The sequence below is a fragment of the Melospiza melodia genome, chromosome 22 (genome assembly GCF_035770615.1).
Source record: "Melospiza melodia melodia isolate bMelMel2 chromosome 22, bMelMel2.pri, whole genome shotgun sequence".
NCBI lineage: Eukaryota > Metazoa > Chordata > Aves > Passeriformes > Passerellidae > Melospiza > Melospiza melodia.
The window spans coordinates 3,328,229-3,349,867 of NC_086215.1; the positions used below are offsets into that span (position 1 = coordinate 3,328,229).

The 21,639-nt window shown below is 59.7% G+C and overlaps 3 protein-coding genes across 6 annotated transcripts; 2 read left to right on the top strand and 1 right to left on the bottom strand.

Moving 5' to 3' along the window:
• The first annotated feature begins 497 nt into the window (after positions 1-497).
• Positions 498-8,264, top strand: ALAD (aminolevulinate dehydratase). 4 transcript variants are annotated; one of them, XM_063174667.1, is made up of 12 exons: positions 498-579; positions 3,693-3,834; positions 3,999-4,049; positions 4,740-4,836; positions 5,169-5,304; positions 5,701-5,784; positions 5,940-6,028; positions 6,322-6,377; positions 7,015-7,102; positions 7,735-7,821; positions 7,946-8,075; positions 8,155-8,264. In XM_063174667.1, the coding sequence occupies exons 2-12, from the start codon at positions 3,722-3,724 to the stop codon at positions 8,226-8,228; spliced, it is 1,005 nt and encodes a 334-aa protein (XP_063030737.1). In that variant the 5' UTR covers positions 498-579; positions 3,693-3,721; the 3' UTR covers positions 8,229-8,264. The 4 variants fall into 4 exon arrangements, with proteins under 4 accessions (XP_063030737.1, XP_063030738.1, XP_063030736.1 ...); XM_063174668.1 differs by lacking the exon at positions 498-579 and adding an exon at positions 691-772; XM_063174666.1 differs by lacking the exon at positions 498-579 and adding an exon at positions 822-977.
• Positions 8,265-8,400: 136 nt separating this feature from the next.
• HDHD3 (haloacid dehalogenase like hydrolase domain containing 3) lies at positions 8,401-9,748 on the top strand. Its single transcript, XM_063174648.1, has one exon. It carries the CDS (start codon positions 8,879-8,881, stop codon positions 9,593-9,595), a length of 717 nt encoding a protein of 238 aa, XP_063030718.1. The 5' UTR covers positions 8,401-8,878; the 3' UTR covers positions 9,596-9,748.
• Positions 9,749-11,030: 1,282 nt separating this feature from the next.
• On the bottom strand, positions 11,031-20,544 carry BSPRY (B-box and SPRY domain containing). The gene is made up of 6 exons (XM_063174647.1): positions 20,513-20,544; positions 19,695-19,793; positions 18,600-18,830; positions 16,987-17,012; positions 15,769-15,893; positions 11,031-11,651 (listed from the first exon to the last, which is right to left on the bottom strand). Exons 1-6 carry the CDS (start codon positions 20,534-20,536, stop codon positions 11,119-11,121), a joined length of 1,038 nt encoding a protein of 345 aa, XP_063030717.1. The 5' UTR covers positions 20,537-20,544; the 3' UTR covers positions 11,031-11,118.
• Positions 20,545-21,639: the final 1,095 nt, after the last annotated feature.

The following is a 21,639-nucleotide window of genomic DNA, read 5'->3' on the forward strand; positions in this document are numbered from 1 at the left end:
GACCCCCAAATCCCGGCCCCAGACCCAAATCCCGGCCGCAAACCCCCAAATCCCAGCCCCAGACCCCCAAATCCCGGCCCCAGACCCCCAAATTCCAGCCCCAGACCCCAAATCCCAGCCCCAGACCCCCCAAATCCCGGCCCCAGACCCCAAATCCCGGCTGCAGACCCCAAATCCCAGCCCCAGACCCCCAAATCGCGGCCCCAGACCCCAAATCGCGGCCCCAGACCCCAAATCCCGGCCCCAGACCCAAATCCCGGCCGCAAACCCCCAAATCCCGGCCGCAGACCCCAAATCCCGGCCCCAGACCCCCAAATTCCAGCCCCAGACCCCAAATCCCAGACCCAGACCCCAAATCCCGGCCGCAGACCCCAAATCCCGGCCCCAGACCCCCAAATTCCAGCCCCAGACCCCACATCCCGGCTCCGCCGCCGCCCCCGTCCCCCCGCGCCGCCTTTCCCGCGCTCCGCCGCGAGACTTCCCGCCAGCCCCTCCGCGGGGGGCGGGGCTATGCTGATTGTGGGCGTGGTTATGCAAATCACGGACACTGTCGCACGGCCGCAGAGGACGCGCTGATCGGTGAGTGCCGGGACCGGCACCGGGAACCGGACCGGGAGCGGGGCTGGGAGTGGGCACCGGAGCTGGGGCCGGGGCGTCCGCGCCTCCTCCGCTCCCCGAGCTCGGCCCCTTGCAGGGCTGCCGGAAAATGACTGCAGGGACGGGGCCCGGCCGTGCTTGGGTGCAGGCAGGAAGCGCAGCCCCGGGTAACGCAGTAAGGACAGCCCGGGTTTTGCTCCGTTTTTGCTCCGTTTTTGCTCCGTAACCGTGGCAACGGCGGGGCACGCACCGAGCAGCGTGTGATGCTGCGAGCTGGCGTCGGTCCGGAGATCCCTCTTGTCCTGGGGTGTAATTCCAGACCCCGGAGCATCCCCGCTCCCGTCCTGGAGCGAGAAACCTGCCCTAACAGCTTCACCTTCGTAGGTAGCTCTTAATTAACCCTGTAACAGCTTGGCCTTCATTAGTGGCTGTTAATTAACCCACGGCTCCGTTTTGTGCCTGGGGAGCTCCACTTTCCTAGAAACACTCCAGTCCGTCCCCAGCCCAGCTGGGATTTTGGGATCCTGCATGTCCGTGGGATTTAGCTAAATAATTGTGCTGACGTCTGAGGCCACGCGTGCTTGTGTGTCCTGAAATGCTGGGACACCTCTTGCTGCCAGGATGAGGGGAGAGGAGGGAACGAACCCTGCCAGCTCCTGGGAGCCGGAGCAGCGCCGGCTCTGTCTCCAGCCCGTCCGAGGGCCGGCGTGTGCCGGGTTCTCCCGTTGGGAAGGCGCTTCCCGTCCCTGGAGAGCAGCGAGGAACCGGGGCAGTGCCGCGGGCACGGGCCGGGCACGGGCTGGGCACCGCTGCGGGTTCGGCTGCTGCGGCTTTGGACCGGCCCCAGTGGAAGGAGCAAAGGTGAAGCCGCTCTGCTGCCGACCTGTCCCTGAACTCCTCCGGTGTGCGCGGAGCAAAGAGCTTTAGAAAGTCCGGTTTGGGCCCTGGGTGTTGGGGAAAGGTTAATTTGCTCTGCCGGGATCTCGGGAGGGGCAGCCCCAGCCCAGGGTGGCGCAATGTCCCCGTGGCCGTGCCCTCCTTCCCCGCTGTGCCCCCTGGTCCCGCCGGGTGCCCTGGGTGGGCAGCAGCTCGTCCTGGCCGTGGGGCTGGGAAGGAGGACCCGGGACCCGCCCGTGCCGCTCTTATCTCGGCCCTGCAATCCCGGCCGGCGCCGTCTCCTCCTCCTCCCGAGCGCGGTTTCGGCAGCTGTGGCCTCTATCTGTCCCATGCAGTCAGGTGCCGCTGGTCCCACCCGGCCCCCTCCCCTCCCTCGGCTGGGATTAACTGTTTAAAGCATTTTTTGGATTCTCGAGGTGGGTTTTGTTCACTGAGCCCTTTGTTTGCCATTGCCGGGAGCCCTGCCTGGAGCCAGGCGCCTGCTGGAGCTGCCAGCTCCGGTTCACCCGAGGGCTGTCCCCTTCCCTGGAGCAAGCAGCGTTCCAAGGGCTAAAAATGGCTTGCCAAGGGATGCCATGACGCTGCCAGGTTCCTGTCAGCTGCTCTGTATCCCCCATGAGCACCACCTGATGTTTTTATTGGGGTTTTTATACGTGTAAGCCTCTAACCAAGAGGGGCCTTTCCTCATCCCCAAGCAGAAGCGATTCCCTGGGGTATGAGAGGCTCGATTCCAGCCCTGGACTGAACACAATTCCCCTTTGTTCCAAGTGTCCTGTGCACTGGGCTGCTCTGACAGAGTTTGGCTCCACATTAGAACATCTTAAGGGTTTTGAGTGTGTAAAATAGGTGAAACACTTCATATTAATGGTTTTCCAGAAGAACTGAGCCATCTCCCAGCTCTGTTACTGGCTGATGTCGTGAGTGCTGGTGTAAAACTTTGTGTCCTGGATTCTGTGCTGGGAGCTGGAGCTGTGCCTCCAGGGGCACTCTGATCGCACTCTGTTCTCCAGGGACAGTTTGGACACAGGCTGGGCGTCAGAGAGGTTTAATGACCCCTCCTGGGATGGACCAAGGCTGCTCCATCTCCCTAGGGAGGCCCTGCCCTGCCCAGGACCCTCACAGGAACCCACCTGCTCTTTCAGAATCCCATCTCAGCTCCCTCAGGCTCAGCTCCCCAAACCCCACACTGTCCAGCAGGCACTTTGCTTTGTCTCCCAGGGCACCCCAGCTCCTCTGCACGGGGCATTCAGGGGATGTGGCCCTGTGTGAGCAGCCAGCAGTCCCTGGAGCTGCTCTGCACAAACAATCCCTTGCTGGGGTCGTGCAGCTGCTGCTCTGCACTGCAGCCAAACACCTCGTCCCAGGAGAGCTCCCTTCCCACGGCCCTCCCACCACATCCACCAGCAGCCTGGTGGGGGGAATTGAGCCCTCATGGAAATGTAATTCTTAATGGGCTGATCACAGAATTATTACTAGATCTGCTGGAGAGTAAAACATTGCTACAAAAGAAGCTTCAGCCATGAGATAACTAATGATCAATTTATGTGTGAATTTTGTTATCTCTGAAATCAGCTTTGCCTAACTCCATGGTTTTCTTTATCCAGCAGTAAGTGGCCATTGGAGTTGTTTAACTGTGAGAGTTGTGTGAGAGCTTTAGAGCCCTGGATGGTCCCGTGCCTCCAGTGCCCCTGCTCTTCTGGAACTGCCCCTTCACACTGCAGCCATAAATACGTGGTGCTGCACAGAATCATGGAATGGTTTGGGTTGGAAGGGACCTTAAAGATGACCCAGAGCAGCTCTGTATCCTTCCCATACAAAACCACAATTCCTCAGCACTAAGGAAAAGTGAAATGAATGAAGAATGACCCTCTTGGGGCTCAAGGAAAGGAACCTGCAGAGGGTGAACGTGGTTCTGCTAGGGGGGTTGTCAGTGGCTGGAAATGGGGGTTTCATACACAGAACTGGGGGGTTTGTAGGGAGGAGTCAGTGACACCCCTGTTAATGGGAAGGGCTGTGACTGCTGATGGCCGTCCTGCAGCACCCAGAGTGCCCGGGGTAGGTGGGGCTGCCTGGGCTGCAGCTCATGGCCTGGCACGGGACAGGGCCAGTCCTGCAGGGCTGCCTGGATCCCAGCCCCTCCTCACGTGTGCCAAGAGCAGCAGCTCACCAGGGCCCCTCTGTTTGTTTTGGCGTTTCAGAGTCTCCCTCCCTGACAGCAGAGCCCACCATGCAGGCAGACTCTGTTCTCCACAGTGGCTACTTCCACCCCGTGCTGCGCTCCTGGCAGGGCACAGCCACCACCTTTGATGCCTCCAACCTCATCTACCCCATCTTTGTCACGTGAGTGAGCCCCAGCTCTGGGGGCAGGGGTGGACCTGGCTCAGGGGGTCTGGCTGGGCCCATCCCTGCACGCCCTGAGCTCCTAAACAGGTGCAGAGCTGCTGTGGACAAGTCTGGGGGAGAGGCTTCCTTCTCACATCTCTGTCCCATCCACCTCCCCACAGTGACAGCCCTGATGCCGTGGAGCAAATTCCCAGCCTTCCTGGACAAGCCAGGTATGAATCCAGCCCCCCAGTCACTGCTGTGCTGTGTCTGGGGAGGGTACATTTATGCCCTGAGCATGAGCCAGGGGGAGGCTCCCAACCCTCTGGTTCCTGCTTTGGAGATCCCCACATCAGGCAAGGTGGGAATGTTCATCCACTGAGGGAGTGGAGGGAATCATGCAGGGAATGCTGGCAAAGTGTCAGTGCTGGGAGGGACAGCACCAGGGGCTGGCTGTGTCCCAGAGCACTCCCAGGCTGTGTGGGCTGGGCACACAGGGAGGCTGGAAGGGTTTCCAGCAGCAGCCAGAAAAGCTCTGCAAGGATGTGGGGTCTGGTCCTGCACTGGATCCCACTGGACTGGCAGCTCCCTCTGCATCTGCTGAACATGGCAGGGCTGTGGGCAGGGGAGCTGGGATGGGAAAGGGGCCTGGAGCTGCACCAGGGCCACCAAGATAAGGGATCCAAGGGCAGGGTATGCCCATCCCTCCAGAGCAGTGTCCCTGCTGGGCTGATAGCATTCCTGGAGCCCCAGATAAGGGCTCAGATTGTTCCTCCCAGTGTTCAGGCAACACCTCCCCTGTAGCTGCAGGCACTGCCTGGAGATGCTGGATTGCTCCCAGGGCAGCAGCATCCCAGTGCCAGGGCAGCTGTCCCCACGGGGCAGCTCTGGGTGCCTGGCAGCTGCTGCCCTCTGCCCTGCAGGTATGGAGTGAACAAGCTGGAGGGGATGCTGCGGCCCCTGGTCGAAGACGGCCTCAAGTGTGTGCTCATCTTTGGGGTGCCCAGCAAGGTGCACAAGGTCAGTGCATGGTGTGGGGGTGCTGGGAGAGCCACAGGGCTGTCAGAGCAATGGGGGCTGGGTGGGAGTGGTCTCCTGATCAAACAGGAGCAGTTCAGGGTCTCTGGCTGTGATATGATAGGATATTATCACACCCAGAAAGTCCCCAGAGCTCTGCAGGTGACCCCAAAACCTGCCCTAGCTGCCCATCACCCTTTTCCCTCAGTGGAGTCCCACCATCCAGCCTTACAGCGTCCCACAGTTCAGGAAATGCTTCCTGGGCAGAGCTTCTGCCATGGAGGAGCCAGTGGGAAGTGTCAGCTGTGCATGCTGAGGTGTTTGTGTCCTCACAGGATGAGAGAGGCTCTGCTGCTGATGCCGAGGGCACTCCTGCCATCCAGGCCATCAGGAAGATCCACTCCACCTTCCCAGAGCTGCTGATTGCCTGTGATGTCTGCCTGTGCCCTTACACTTCACATGGGCACTGTGGTGAGCAGGGGCCTGTGAGAGCCTCTGGGATTTGCCATTTTCTGCTGAGGGTCTGGCCAGCTCCTGCTCCAAGACTTGGCTTCCCTGTACTGCTGTAGTTGAGTCTGGGTGACCTCTCCTGGGTTTTGACCACAGCATGGGAGGCATGGGTGGTTCAGACCCTCCCTTAGGCCATGAGTCTGAGCACCTCTCCATGTGCCCCATCTCTGCCTTCCCTTCCCTGAAGCATCCACATGCTGTGTCCAGTCCCCAGCAGGCTCCTGGTCCTTATCCACCTCTCTGAACACAGCAGGTTCCCCACTGCTGCTCTGAGCATCTCCTCAGCTTGTCCCCAGAGCCCCACTCCCCTGGGGAGTGAGCTGTCCCTGCACTGTGTAACCCAGGTTTGTCTCCCAGGCATCCTGCGTGAGGATGGCACCATCCAGAACGAGCTCAGCTGCCAGCGCCTGGCCGAGGTGGCACTGGCTTATGCCAAAGCAGGTGGGGAGCCCTGGCGGTGACACCCCAGAGTGGCTCTCAGAGCTGGCCCTCTCTGCTTTGGGCAGATCCAAAAGCAGCCTGGGCCTGGCTCCAGCTGGGAGTGCTCCCCTGCAGGGTGTGAGCCTCCAACAGCCCTGTGCTGTCTGTCCCTGCAGGCTGCCACATCGTGGCCCCCTCGGACATGATGGACGGGCGCATTGCAGCCATAAAGCAGGCACTGATCTCCAACGACCTGGGCAACAAGGTGAGCCAGGGTTCTGTGTGTGCCACAGGCACCAACCACCCCCATGGAGGCTGCAGCACAGCGGGACAGGGCAGGGGGCAGGAGGGACAAACCCCCCTTGGTGCCACGGGCACTGCCCTGCCCTGGCACGCACAGAACAGGAATGTCCTTGGCTGGGGGGGAGTGCCCAGGCATGGTGAGGTGCCAGACGTGTGGCAGGGGGAGGGTGAAGCTGTGGGAGGGAATCTCTCCTGTCCCAGCACTGGGATGTGGCCCTGAGCTCCCTGCCCTCACAGCCCCTCTCTGCCCTGCAGGTCTCGGTGATGAGCTACAGTGCCAAGTTTGCTTCGTGCTTCTACGGCCCCTTCAGGTGGGTCTGTGTGTCCAGCTGGGGCCAGGCTGGCTGGGAGTGCATTCCCAGGTAGTTATTTGGGAAAGGGGCTTGCCAAGAGCCTGGGCTGTACTTGGGGCACACTGGTCACTTTGCAGCACCCTACTCCTACTTCTCCATGCAAAAGGACTTGCCCAGAAGAGGCTGGCTGGCAGCAAGGTCACTGAAGGGTGATCTTCCATCCCAACCCTTCACCTGCTTGGGTGCTGGTGGCAAGGCAGGCAGAGGGAGCTGCCTGCAGCTTCCAGGAGCAGTCAGGAGTCAGCAGTCAGTGCTGCCCCACAGGGTGACTTCAGGGACAAGCCTCAGCTGAGTCAGCTGTTAGACCTTGTCCCAAGAACAGCCTGACCCTGGCTGGGTATTTCCAAGGAATCTACCTTGGAAAAGAGCCTGACATAATTTTACCCAGATTCTGTGCATGAGGGGGGCAGTGGGTGTTGAAACAGCTCCCAGGGCCAGCCTGGGCCTGTAGGACCTCCCAGAGCAATCCCTGGGTGCTGAGCTATGTTGGGAGTGCCCCTTGCTCTGGCTCAGTGGCTCAGAGCTTGTCCCGGCCTGTCCTGGTGGTTCTGGAGCTGTGGGAGCCAGGGGTTCCTCACCCTCTGCCCCTCTGCAGGGACGCGGCACTGTCCAAACCGGCCTTTGGGGACCGGCGCTGTTACCAACTGCCCCCGGGCGCCCGCGGGCTGGCCCTGCGCGCTGTGGTGAGTGTGGGGTGAGACACCCTCAGTGGAGCGAGTGTGGGGTTATAGCTGTGGGGTGGGACACCCTCAGTGGGGTGAGTGTAGGCTGTGAGGTGGGACACCCTCAGTGGGGTGAGTGTAGGCGGTGGGGTGGGACACCCTCAGTGGGGTGAGTGTAGGCGGTGGGGTGGGACACCCTCAGTGGGGTGAGTGTAGGCGGTGGGGTGGGACACCCTCAGTGGGGTGAGTGTAGGCAGGGGGGTTATGCCTGTGGGGTGGGACACTCTCACATAGGGCCTGGGTGATCGCACCTGCAGGGCTTGGGGCGAGCAAGAGGTTGGGAGGCAAATGGTGAATGGTGTTCCCCTTCATGAGCCAAAGAAACACGAGGCCCACCAGCCTGGCAGAGCTGGTCCCACTGTGTGCCCAAGGGCTGAGTTGCTGTCCCCATGCCCTCCTTGGCTGGGGGTGTCAGGTGCAGGCACACAAAGCCACCAGCTCTCCCCAGGCACCACGTGTGTGGTGAGGGGAGCTCCAGCCACCTTGGCCATGAGGGGCTCACAGCCTCCTGTGATCCCTCCTGGGGAAAACCACCACGGCTCCAAACTCCTGGGCAAAACCAAGCTGTTCTTGTCCCCGCGCTGCCGTGGCAGGACCGGGACGTGAGGGAGGGCGCGGACACGCTGATGGTGAAGCCGGGGATGCCCTACCTGGACCTCGTGAGGGACGTCAAGGCTCGGGTGAGGCCTGCGGGGCAGGGAGGGCTCTGGCTGGGGCTGTGGGTTCTGTGCGGGGAGGGCGCTGGAGCACCGGGGTGTGCGGAGGGCAGTTCGGGCTGTCCCCGGCACTGACCCGCTCCCGCAGCACCCCACGCACCCGCTGGCCGTGTACCACGTCTCGGGGGAGTTCGCCATGCTGTGGCACGGGGCGCAGGCCGGCGCCTTCAGCCTGGAGGCGGCGGTGCAGGAGGCGATCACGGCCTTCAGGCGCGCAGGTGAGGCTGCAACACCCGTGGCTCCCTCTCTATCCCCCGTGTGCCCCCGGGCTGGCTCCAGCGTCTCGTCTCTCCGCAGGGGCCGACATCATCATCACCTATTTCACACCGCAGCTTCTGCGCTGGCTGCGGGAGGCGGCGGGCCGGCACTGAGCGCGGCCATTGCGGCCGGGGCGGGTTCTCCGGGAGGGGCGGGAATTCCGGGATGGGAGGGAATTCCGGGATGGGAGGGAATTCCGGTAGGGGCGGGTTCTCCGCTAGGGGCCGGTTCACCGCTAGGGGCCTGTTCACCGCTAGGGGCGGCCCTTCCGGGCAGCGGCGCAGGTGGGTCCCGGCAGTGCGCGCCCCCCCAGCCCGCAGCCCCCGTGCACCGGGAGCTCGGCCCGGTGAGCGCCGGCACCGCCCCGCACCTCCGGGACCCGCGGGGACACCGTGAGCCCGCACCTGCGCCCCAGCGGTGCTCCCGCCCCCGACACCCCGGCTGTGCCCCGCACACCCTCCCCAGACAGCCCGGCCGTGCCCCTGACCCCCAGCCCCTGTCCAGCCCCGGTGCCCCAGTTCGCCCCGTCTGCGGCACCCACGTGGCGAGTGTCGCTGTCCCGGCCTGGGAGAATTTGCCCCTGGCACTCGGAGCAGGGTTTGCCCTCCCTGCCGTGTCTCCGTGCTGACCCCAGAGTGCCCCTGAGCCCCGCCGGAGGGACACCGACGCTCGTCCTGGGGCGGACAGAAGGCCGGTGTGCCCGCAGCCCTCGGATGCGAGTGGCACCGCGGGCTCGGCGGTGTCTCCGGGCGCTGCCGAGGCCATGCTCAGGCTGCGCCTGCTGACCTGGGACGTGAAGGACACGCTGCTGCGGCTGCGGCAGCCCGTGGGCCAGAGCTACGCGGCCGAGGCCCGGGCCCAGGGGCTGCAGGTGCAGCCCGAGGCTCTGGGGCGCTCCTTCCGCGAGGTGTACGGAGCCCAGAGCCGGCGCTTCCCCAACTACGGCCACGGCCAGGGGCTCAGCTCCCGGCAGTGGTGGCTGGACGTTGTCAAACAGAGCTTCAAGCTCTCGGGCGTGCAGGACGAGGCAGCCCTGACGAAGCTGGCAGAGAAGCTCTACCGCGACTACTGCAGCTCCAACAACTGGGAGCTGCTGCCGGGAGCGGCCGAGACCCTGAGCCGGTGCCGCCAGCTCGGCTTCCGCATGGGAGTGGTGTCCAACTTCGACGGGCGGCTGGAAGCCATCCTCTCGAACTGCAACCTGCGGCACCACTTCGAGTTCGTGCTCACCTCCGAGGCCGCGGGCTTCGCCAAGCCGGACGGGAGGATCTTCGAGCAGGCGCTGCGGCTCGGCGGGGCGCGGCCCGAGCAGGCGGCTCACATCGGCGATGACTACAGCCGCGATTACCGGGCGGCCCGGGCCGCGGGCATGCACAGCTTCCTGCTGCGGGCGGCCGGGCACGCCGAGGGGCCCGAGGTGCCCCCCGAGCACGTCCTGCCCACGCTCAGCCACCTCCTGGCTCGCATCGAGAAGGAGTAGCTGCGGTTCAGAGGGGTCCAGTGCTGCTGCCAGTGCTGAACTGTCCTGACAGGAGATTTCTTTCTGCCAGGTGGGCAGGGAAGAGCAGCAAGTCTGAGCTGCCTATGGAGCAGGAGGAGTGTCCATGCAATAAAACATTTCTGATGCCCAGCAGCAGAGCAAATGTGTTTCATGGCTCTAACACCACCACAGAAGGTCAGCTGTGGTGTCTCCCCCTAACAGGGCTGCGACTGGGTCACTGCAGAGGATCATTCGGCAGATACTGAGGTTTATCCCTTCTCACTCACCCCGGGGACAGGCCTAAACATCCCCCAGTGCAAGTGGTGGCCCTGTCCCAGGGAAGCTTTGCCCACACAGAACACCCAGGGCAGCCATGCCCAGGCTCTGCACCCTCAGTGTACCCCAGCTCTGCCATCTCACCAACATCCCCCCCTTCCCAACAGCGGTAGGCAGCCAGGAGGTGCCTGCAGGTCTCCTGCTGTGGGCAAAACAGCCTGGAGCTGGGCAATTTCACTTATTGAATTGCTAATTAACAAACTTTACTGATTCAGGTAATGAAATAAAGATGACCCTTTAAAGATGATTTTAAACCCCTTTCTCTGGCTCAACTCCAGGCCTACACCTCTCCTTCCTCCCTGCCTGCTGCCATCAGCTCCCCATGTTTACACCACGTTACACTCAAACCCCACTGCCTTGGGACACTCAGTTTTGGCTTCTTTCTGCTGGTCTTTGCTCATTCCTCTGCCTGGACATGGCCACAGCCCCTCAGCAGTGCCCCTGTGCCAGCATGGTTCCCCCACAGGGGACAGCCCCCTGTGCTGTCCCTGCTCTGCAGTGGGGTAGCTCCTCCCAAAAGTGTCTCCAGCTGTGTCCCAGTCAGGGAATCATAGATTAATTTAGGTTGGAAAATACCTCGAGGATGGAGTCCAGCTGTTCTCCCAACACTGCCTAGGCCACCATTAAACCATGTCATCAAGTGCCACATCCATAATGCCTCTTAAACCCCTCCAGGGTTAGTGACTCCATCACTGCCTTGGGCAGCCTGTGCCAGGGCCTGACCACCGTTCCAGAGAAGGAATTTTCTCCACAATCCAACCTGAACCTCTCGTGGCACACCTTGAAGCCATTTCCTCTTGTGTTGCTTGGGAGCAGAGCCTGACCCTCCCTGGCTCCTCCCTCTGCCAAGGAGTTGTAGAGCACACTGTGTCCCTTTCCATGGGCCTCCTCCCTGCCACTTCTCCACAAATATCTCTCACTATTTCTCCTCTTTTTTCCAGCCCACCAGCAGACTGGAAAGCTGCCTTTGGTGGGGCAGAAAGCACACAATTCACCTAGGAGCAGCTGGCCAGGCAGGCATTGCCAGACCCCTCACCCCAGCACAGGGTGTAGGCTGTGGGACGAGAGGAAAGCTGCAGAGAACACAGGAGGACAGGTGTAGTGTGAAGGCAGGTGTTGTCTGAAGGGCCCTGGACACAGCCCCCAGCCCTGCCCCAGCTCCCTTCCCCCGGGCACTGCACACACAGTCACGCACGGGGGCCCAGCGAGATGCTCTGGTGTGCCACGGCAAAGACGGGGAACACGGGCTCCAGGAAGGGCTGCCGGTGGGAGAAGAGGATGGCGCAGGAGTCGGGGTCGTAGAAGAGCAGCTCCCCCCCTGCAAAGTCCAGCAGGACCCCGATCTCTGCGGGGGCCTTGATCAGCTCCACGGGCTGGGGCTGCCCCGCGTGCAGGAACCGGAATTCTTTGTCGTAGCGTGAGAACACCCAGGAGGCGGCGTTGAAGCCCAGGCGGCCCTCGTTGGCAGAGCCCTTCCTGGGCACGGAGCTGTAGCACACTCCCAGCTTGTAGGCACAGCTCTGCTCCACGCTGACCTTCCAGGCACACACCCCCGAGTGGAAAGGGGCAGTGGCCAAAGCGTTGGGCCAGTGGTCAAAGCGCTCGGGGCAGCCCGAGTCCACCTTTGCTTTCTTGGGGCTGAAGGTCAGGGTTCTCTTGTCTTCTGACAGGCTGAGGTGGGGGCTCAGGGTTTTCTCATCGATGTGAATCTCCTGTGAGCCTGCAAGAGAAGCCACGTGATGAGCACTGATGCAGTGGCCACCACCTGAAGCACCTGAGGTGGTCATGGCTGTGAGAAACACAAGCACAAGCAGCCTCTCCTCACACACTGCTCCTGGGGGTGACAGTGCTGGGCTCAGGCTGGGTGCCACAGCTTCTCCTCTCAGCCAGGGCCAGAACAAGGCAGAGACTTGCCAAAGCCCAGACTCACCAGACACCTCTCCAGCTTGCTCATCTTCCTCTGACCCTGGCCTGACTCCCACAGAACAGAACTCAGCAGCTTTGGCTCACCCCACTTTTGGGAGAGATCCAAACCTAGCTCCTGTCCTTTCCCACCCCCACGGTGGGTGAGCAGGACCTGGCTGCTCCTCCCCCAGCCAGGAAAGCCGAGAGCCTGGCAAGCCTGGGAGGGCTGTGTGCAGAAAACCTGCAAAGCTGGAAAAACAGGACTGGAGAGGGCCTGGCAGGGAAATCTCTTTCCTGCTACAAAGCCCCAGGTGTTGATCAACCCGCCCTGAGGTGCTGGGAGCTGGCACCAGGCTTAGAGCTGAGCATGGCTGTGACTGGGTCTGGCTTAGCTGTGAAAGAAGAGGTGCCCAGCTGCACAAACCCAGCCAGAAGCAGCCCAGGCTGGCCAGAGGACACAGCACCCACTGTGGGTCTGCACCACTTCCAAGTCAAGGAAGCACAGGACTGTAGAGATTGGAAAAGATCTCTGAGATCATGGTGCCCTGCCATGGCTGCATGCTCCCCCTGAGACCCCTCTGTGGGTGTGCAGCTGTGGAACTGCAGAAGTGTGTCCCTCAGTCTCTAAATTGGTGAAACAGGGGTGAGGCTGATGCTCAGCAGACTCACCTGCTCTTGAGGAGACCCAGGTCCTTCCAGCAGGTGCCCTTCCTTGCCCTGCCTTCCCCCACCCTCACTTTATTCATTTTAGGTCTTAAACCACCATGGAAAGAGGGCTGGAGGGGTGACTCAGTGGCTCTGCCATCCCTGCCAGCAGCTCTACCCCATCATGGCAGTGCCAGCCATTGCCCAACACCTTCTACTCAGCATCCAGAGCACAGCATGATGAGAACCTTAAAGAACCAAAGGATGAAGGAAGGACCAAAGGATGAAGAACCAAAGGATGACCTCAACAGGGTCATCCCAGAGCCCAGCCTGCTCCAGGACCCAGGTCAGAATCCCTCCAGTAGCAAACACCACCAGCAATGCTCCAGGGTTCCCTCAGGCTGCACCTGCCCAGGTGCTCCCTGGCAGATGAACAGAGGCTGAATTATCCCTTTGCAAATCAGTGCCATGCACCTGTGCACGTTAGGCAGGAATTATTGCAAGAGTGAGCCCAAAGAGGAGCTGAAGCCAGCACTTCCTTCAGCAGGAGCTGCCAGCCTCATTCATCTGATGATTTATTTCCCCACACAGCAGCCAAGGCTGAGCTCTCCACAGGGCTCTGGGCTGCCCACGCTGCTGCTGCTGTGCAGGGTGGCTTTCCAGGAAGCCAGAGCTGCTCTGAATTCATAAAAAACACAGCAGCACCAGACTTTAGCTTCCTCTGGCAGAAGGAGGGCACTAAAACCTCCTGTTGTGTCACACACAGCTGACACAGGCTGCATCCTGGTGGTCCATGTGGGGAAACACCACCCCAGTGACAGTGACACCCACCCTGCTCTGATGTGGAGCTGCAGTTCCAGGGGAGCATCTGAGGGAGGGGAAGTGCTGGCAAAGTAACAGCACAGGAATTCAGATCAGCAAATTCTGCCCCTCACACAAGTGTTTTGTCATGATTAAATCTGGATTTTCACGTATAATTCTGATGAATGACTCCACTGGGAATTCATCTTGCCCCCAAGTCTATTTTCTCTGTGTCCTGTATCCATCAGGGTGGCCTTGGGACATGAGGGACACTGGGACAATAAATTCCCATGGTTAACAGCTCTGGGCAGCACATTTGTGTGAGCTGCAGCACATCTGGCTGCTGATAAAAATCCAAGTTCCCATGAACTGAGATCCCTCCCAAAACGGTGCCAGGAGATTTACATCACCCTGTGGTGCAAGGAAGAAGCTGCCAACCCCAAACAGAAGTGATGCAGAAGGCTGGATGCCAGGTGAAGGCATCAAAGGAATGATGTTTATTTTTGAGAGTGACATAGAGGCCCTTTTGCAGCTGCTTTCCAAGTACTTTAGAGGTTATGGAGTGAGCCATCAAGGCTTGGAATTTTCTGTTTTCAAGCAAATAAACAAGACAGCCACCTGCTCACTTGCTTTTGGGAGAAAGGACCACAGAGTGACACTTCACATTACTGAGTCTTAAGACAAGCTCAGACCACTGCTGTTTAATATTAAATCTCTAAGGCTTAGTCCAGAGTGGCCTGGTGACTGATGAGATCCACAAGGATACACCAGGCATCCTCAGCATGCAGTAATGACATGTGAAATGTAACCACACACTCAAAAAAACCCCAAAGAGAATGAAATTCCTGTGTAATAAGTGCATCAGCACACCCACCACAAGAATCAAATGCCCTAAAGTCATTACATTTCACAAGGATACTGTTGGGAGAGGAATCCTTACAAAAATTCTGTCCCAGCAAAGGAAATTAGGGAAAGGCTTCCTGCTTGACTCCACAGCTCTGAACATTGAGAAGCTGCTTGACTGATTCTTTCAGGAAGAATTTCTTCACTGAATGGGCTGTTAAATACTGGAAGGGACTGCCCAGGGAGGTGGTGGAATGACCATCCCTGGAGGTGGCCAAGGCACAGCTGGACCTGGCAGTCAGTGCTCTGGGCTGGGTGACAAGATGGTGATCACAGGTTGGACTGGATGGTCTTAGAGGTCTTTTCCAACCTGAACAATTCTGGGATTCTGTGACACTGTCAAGGCACCACTGCAGGGGCTGGCACAGGATTCTGTGACACTGTCAATGCACAACTGCAGGGACTGGCACAGAATCACAGAGTGATTTGGGCTGGAAGGGACCCTAAAGATCACCTAGTGCCAACCCCTGCAGGGACACTTTCCTCAACTGCCAGCACTCACAGATTCCAAAGAGGGAAATTAATCACAAAGGGAAAGCAACACCAGAGTTTGCAGCAGGTAAACACATGATGGTACTGCTTGATAGGCACAGACTCTCAAGCTAATACTTCAAACCATGACAGCAATAAAAGCCTGAAGTGCAGAGTTTGGAGATGGGCCTGGAAACAGGGAAAAACTGAAAACAGCTCATCAAAATCACAGCAAGATGAGCAGAAATCAGAAGTTTGTACAGCAGCTTTGGAAAAACACGCTAGGGATTGTTCACAAGGCAAATTATGAAGGATACTGCCATCTCTGAGAAACAAAAAGTGCATTTGAAATACTCTAACAACAGACTGAAACCAGAGTAAAAGCAAACATTTCACAACCAGCCATTCAAGCACATCACAGCCAGAGGAAAAAAGTCTTTCCCTGCTTAACACAGCCAGGACCAACCAGGTAAACCAGTCCCAGAGCCTGTCAGTGGCCTGGCCAATGCCTCCAGTGCAGCCTCAGCTGCACACAGGGGCTGAGCCAGAGCACAAACACCTCCAGAACCAGCAGCTCATGCACAGCCACCACCTCAGCCTGTGATCAGAACACTGCTCATCTACTCACTGCCCCTGCACTGGGCAGCATCACAGACACCCCCCAGATGAAATCACCCTCTCAAAGTCCCCAGCAGCCCAGTGCTAAACGTTGTGAACAGAGATTTCTGTGCCAGAGATTCCCACAGCAGCATCAGCTTCACTGCTGTCACCCAGAGACTCAGGAAACAGCAAAAGAAACCACACAATGTTAAAGCCACAGAGCTGGTAGTACACACAATCTTTTCAAACTCCAGTTCTTCCTGGAGCCACAAGTGCTTGGAGCCACCCCCTACATCTGCCACAGCTGCTGCTGCCTCCCTGAATGGGCTCCAAGAAACAAGGGCTAGGAGAGCAGAGGGGCAGGACACAGGGTGAGGAAGTTTGGACACAGGGTGAGAAGTTTGGACACAGGGTGAGAAGTCTGGACACAGCACCAGGGAGTTTCTGTGGGCACAACACAAGAGAGGATGCAGGAATCCCTGGAGCATGAGAGATCTGAGCAAGGCACTGACCTGTGAGGCAGCAGAGCACAGCACAGGCCCACAGTCGATGCAGCAGTGGACTCTGAACACAGCTCTGATTAAAGTTTAACTTCAGGGACTCCTGGGGCTCCAAGATTCCCTCTGCCAGCTCTGTCCTAGCAAAGGAAAAGAGGAGCTGTTTCAAAATACAATGATTTATTGTGCTGGAAGGTGTTTAAAAGATTACAAGGAGGTATGGCAGAGGTTAAAGAGGAGCTCTGGCTGCAGAGACCACAGCAGGGGTGTCTGGGCCAACTCTCACCCCCAGTGATACTTTGGGTTGGCTCTGCCCACAGTTCCTGGTGAAAGGGCTGCAGTGTTGTAAAACACATCCCAGCAGCCTGAGCCAACAGCTCCTCACTCAGCAGACACAGGGTAAATAAATGTGTCTGTGAGCAGCCATCAGGGTACAGGGGAGCACAATGAACAGGCAGAGAATCAGATTTCCCTCCATTGCCACAGCCCCACAGTCTGGGCACAGAGCAAGCCAGGACAGCAGGTTCCACCCAGCACAGAGCCAGGGCTTTGCTGGCTCCTGTGGCCTGCAGAACTCCTGGTTGTGAGGACAGGCTGTGGCACAGCTGCTGGGGATGTGCTGGGGCACATTCCATACTCTCCACAGGCACAAATACCCCCAACAGGTGCTCTGGGCAGCATCCTCACAGCAGCCACAGAAATAAATGACTCAAATAAAATGAAATAGATTAATAAAAACCACCACCACCAAGGTGCTTCCTCAGGAAGGGCAGCCCAGTGTCACTGATAGGGCTGTTGGGGACACTGGGACCTGCAGCTGGCTCTCCCTGCCCATGCAGAGCTGGGCAGATGCTGTGCCAGCCACCCCCTACATGGAGCAGAGACCATCCCAGCTGCTGCCAACAGCCTGGCACAGGCCTGCTCCATCCCCCAGCAAGCCCTGGGCTTTCCTGAGGAGCTGCAGAAGTTCTCCCATAAGCAAGGACTGCTGATCTGGGAGAGCACATGGAGCATGTCCAGGTGCAGCACAGCACAAGGAGCAGAGATAAGAGGCCACGCTGACATCTCTGTGCTTTTATCCACAACAAAAGCAGCACGAGGGATAAAAGAGATGTCATGGGGTGCCTGAGTCATGGCACACAGCACAGGAGCTGTGGGGATGCAGGTGTGGAGCAGGAGCAGGGAAAGCTTGGAGCAGGAGCAGGGAAAGGAGCAGAGCAGCCAGGTACTGACCTCTCGAAGATCTCTTGCTCTGCACGCTGGGGACAAGGAGAGAAAGAGTCATCAGAGCTTAAACCCCCACAGAAGACACCCCAAACACAGCAAGCCCAGGACCTGGGGAGCAGTGTTCCCCTTCCTGACCCAGAGAAGCCACCCCTCACCCCAACCCCAGCCCTGGGCAGCAGCAGGAGCATCCAACATCCATTTTCTTCACTTGCAGCATTCCCAGCTCTGAAAATGAGTGGGAATGGCTGAAGGCAACACACTGCACGTGTGGCTGGGACACTGCCTGCTGTTCCCTCTCTGTCCTCACCCCACTAGAGCAGGCTGCAGGAACAGCCTGTGCTCCCAGCAAACAACCCCAGGGCTTCCAGCAAAGGAGGGACACTGCAGAGGGACAAAGCCAAGAGTCAGGTGACCTCATGGTCAGTCCCCTTGTTTCTGTACCTGCTGGCCATGAGGCACTCTCAAGGTACAGCAGAGTGATAAGGAAATACTTGATCCCTGCTCAAATCCAAGCAGTGCATTCTGCATGCCTTCAGCTTTCCTGTGGCATGCCATGAGCTGATTCCAGATAGGCACAAGTACCAACACTGACAGCCCAGGGTGGAGAACACATGAACCCCTAATTCCCTTCCAAAGGAGAAACTGAGGGTGTGGCTGCTCTCTGCCACAGGCAGTGATGGATCCAGGTCTCCAACCTCTCCTCTTTATGGTGCAGCTACAGGATAGGAACTGCCTTTCCCACCAAAGGAGCATCTGCCCTCTTTCCATGGGATGGGGTCTGTTTTCCAAGCCAAACTGCTGCTCCTCTCCTGACAAATTTACACGTGGTAAGCAGAGGCTGAGCATGGTGGTGGCAAGGCAGAGGTCCTGCTCACATCTAAAATGAGAGGAATCACTTGGGTGAACCCAGATGATTCAATAACCAGGGAAGGAACTGAGCAAGGGGAAGCACAGGCTGCTCTGCATGACAAATCTCCCTAACAGGGCTAAGCCAGGCAACACAGGGGACTTCCCAGAAGAGCTGCAGGTGTTCCCAAGGGTCAGTTTTGATTAAACCAGACACTAGAAAACTGATGGCACAACTGTTGTAAGAGTAGCTCACAACCCAGAGCTGTCCTGGCTGTCCAGCCTAAGGGCAACTACAAGCCCAGAGCTTGGAGACCTGAACGTGGGTGGTTCTGGACCTCACTGCAAGCAAGAGCAGGATCAGGCAGAGCAGATGCTCTAGGAACCACCAGAAACCACAGGGGCTTATCAGGATCAGGTCAAGGAGGTTCCATGAGCCAGACCTGAAAAATGTCTGCAAATGGCCAGCCTGGGGACGTGGTGGAGTCCCCATCCCTGGGTGTGTTTAACAAAGCCTGGATGTGGCACTGGGTGCCAGGGTTTAGTTGAGGTGTTAGGGCATGGGTTGGACTCGATGATCTTTAAAGTCTCTTCAACCCAGTGATTCTTTGTGATTTCTGTGTGTGATCCCTCACCTGTGAATTCTGTGAATTCTTGATGTCCTGCCCACCTCTGCCTCCCTGCTGGCAGCACAGCAGCTGCTGAACTCTGCATTCAAGTCCCAGAACACGACGTGCAGGTCAGCTCTGGGCTGCCTGACTCACAGCACTCACCAGCAGGCCCTGGTCATCCAGGCTGGTGATCATGTCCACCAGGTAGGTGCGGAGGGCACCCAGCTTGTGCAGAGCCTCTGTCCAGTGCACCTGCTGGGTGAGGATGCTCTGGTGTGCCCTCTCCTCCTCGGCGTGCACCCTCTCCAGCAGCCGCTGCTCCTCGTTCTCGCAGGCCTTGCCCACCAGGAGCAGCCTCTGCACCACCAGCTCCCGCGCCGCGCTGGCCGCGCTCTGCCGGGCAAGGACACAGCGGGGCATCAGCCCTGCCCCAGCCCCGGGGGCATCAGCCCTGCCCCAGCCCCGGGGGCATCAGCCCTGCCCCAGCCCCGAGGGCATCAGCCCTGCCCCAGCAGCTCTGCCTGTGCCCCTGGGGCTCAGCCATTGGTGCTACTCTGTAAACTGAGCCCACATCAGCCCAAACCTGCCCACTGCCTCCTCAGCCAGCCCCGGTACCCAAGTGACAACAGGCACAGAGTTCTGTCCTCAGCAAATCTCCAGAGATTCACTCTGGGTGAGAAACAGAACAGGCTGAGACAGCTGGGGTGCTCAGCCTGAAGGAAGGATGCCAGGGAGAACTTACAGCCCCTTCCAGTGCCTAAAAGGGGCTCCAGGACAGCTGGAGAGGGACTTGGGACAAGAGCCTGGAGAGACAGGACTAAGAGGGATTGGCTTCCCACAGCCAGAGGATATTGGGAAGCAATTTTCCTTGCAAGGGTGGTGAGGTGCACAGGGTGCCCAGAGAAGCTGTGGCTGCCCCTGCAAGTGTCCAAGGCCAGGCTGGATGGAACTTGGTGCAGCCTGGCTTACTGGGATGTGTCCCTGCCTATAGTTGAGGGTTGAAACAGTAGTTTTTAAGGTTCCTTCCAACTCAAACCAGTCTGGGATTCTATGATTCTATCACTGTCCTTTGTCCTCATCCTCAATGGCAACAAGGAACAAATAAAATAAACCTAGGAATTCTAAGGCACTGATCCTAGTAGGATGTTTGATTGTTGTACCCTCACACCACTGTCTGTGCACATTTTCTAGGCAAATGAAGCAGGAATTCCAGGCACACCCGAGCAGGGAGCAGGCAGGGCCAGCCCCGGGACTCACCTGGACGTCCTGGTCTTTGGCTGGCAGCACCTCGTCCACGTGCCGGGCGATGGCCGCGCTCTGCAGCTGGATCCGCTCGCAGCGCTCCACGAGCTTGTTCTGGGGCGCGGAGCAGCGCGGGGATGGCTGCGGGGCTGGAGGGGCCCCGAGCCCACACCCACACCCGCCCGGTGCCCCGCACCACCCCACAGAGAGCGCCCATCCCCACGGGGGACCCCGAACCGCCCCACACCCGCCAGGGCCCCACAGCTCCCACACTGCCGGGAGCCCCTCGCAGAGCGCCCGTCCCCATCCCTGGGTGATTCCACACCCGCCAGGGGCTCCTTCAAAGCACCCAGCTCCGCGTGGCAACCACCGGCATGGCCCCACGCCCTGCCAGGGACCCTACACAGCCCCAGGGACCCCAGACCCAGTCTGGGACTCCACACCCTGCCAGGGACCGCCGCGGCCCCACACAGCCCAGGGACCCCACACCCGGTTTGGGACACCCGCGGCCCCACACAGCCCAGGAACCCCACATCCCGTCCGGCACCTCCCACCCCGTCAGGGATCCCTGTGGCCCCATACCCCCACTGGGACCCCCATACACACCCAGCGAGCCCCATAATACCCCCAGGGAGCCCCATATTCCGCCAGGGACGCTCGTACCCCCCCAGGAGCCCTTACACTCCCCGCACGCCCGCCCGGACCCCCCGTCCCGCCGGAACTCCCCAGCTCCGCACGGCCCCTCTGCCCCGCCCAGCCCAGCCCAGCCCAGCCCAGCCCAGCCCCGCGCTCCCCTCAGCCGGCCCGGCCCGGCCCGGGGTCCCGGCGCTCACCCGCAGCCGCTCGGCCCGGGCCATGCTGTGCCCGCACCTGCCGCGGGGGCGGCGGCCCCGCCCGGCCGCGCTCGGCGCTCCCGGCTCGGCTCCGCCCCGGCCCGGCCCCGCCGGGAGCCGGCAGCGGGCGGCGGCACGGGCGGGACGGCGCCGGGGCTGCTGAGGGTGAGTGAGGGTGAGTGCGCGCCGGGGCCGGGCCGGGCCGGGCCGCGGGGCTGCCCCAGCGCAGGGACGCGGCTCTTCACAAACCTTTCCTCACAAACCTTTCCTCACAAACCTTTCCTCACAACCCTTTCCCGAGGGCTGCCCCGCCTCGCCCCTGCCAGCGGCACATGGCACTTGAGGGGCTCCCTCGGAATGCTCCCATTGAACCCCTCAGGGTCACCCCCATCACAGGGACACCCCCATCCATAGAAACCCAGAATGCTCCTATTTAATCCCACAGGGACACCCCCACCACAGGGACCCAGAATGCTTCCATCGAACCCCACAGGGACACCTCCATCACAGGGATACCCCCACCACAGGGACCCGGAATGCTCCCATTTAACCCCACAGAAACACCCCCATCACAGGGGACCCAGGATGCTCCCATTTAACCCCACAGAAACACCCCCATCACAGGGGACCCAGGATGCTCCCATTTAACCCCACAGAAACACCCCCATCACAGGGGACCCAGGATGCTCCCATTTAACCCCACAGAAACACCCCCATCACAGGGGACCCAGGATGCTCCCATTTAACCCCACAGAAACACCCCCATCACAGGGGACCCGGAATGCTCCCATTTAACCCCACAGAAACACCCCCATCACAGGGGACCCAGGATGCTCCCACTGACCCTGACAAGGCCACCCCCATCCATAGAGACCCAGGATGTTCCCATTTAACCCCACAGGGTCACCCCCATGCACAGAGACCTGCCAGCACCACTGTGGGGTCACACCCAGCTCCAGGAACCCAGGAACATCCTGGGTTCAGTCAGACCGACACCCCCGTTCTCCCCAAAGCCAAACACTCTCCTCGAAGGAATGCTTATTCCCCGATGAGGATGGGGCAGCTCCTCTGGGGTCCCTGTGCTGCTGCTGTGCTTGTTGACATTCCTTATCCCAGGGCACAGGGTT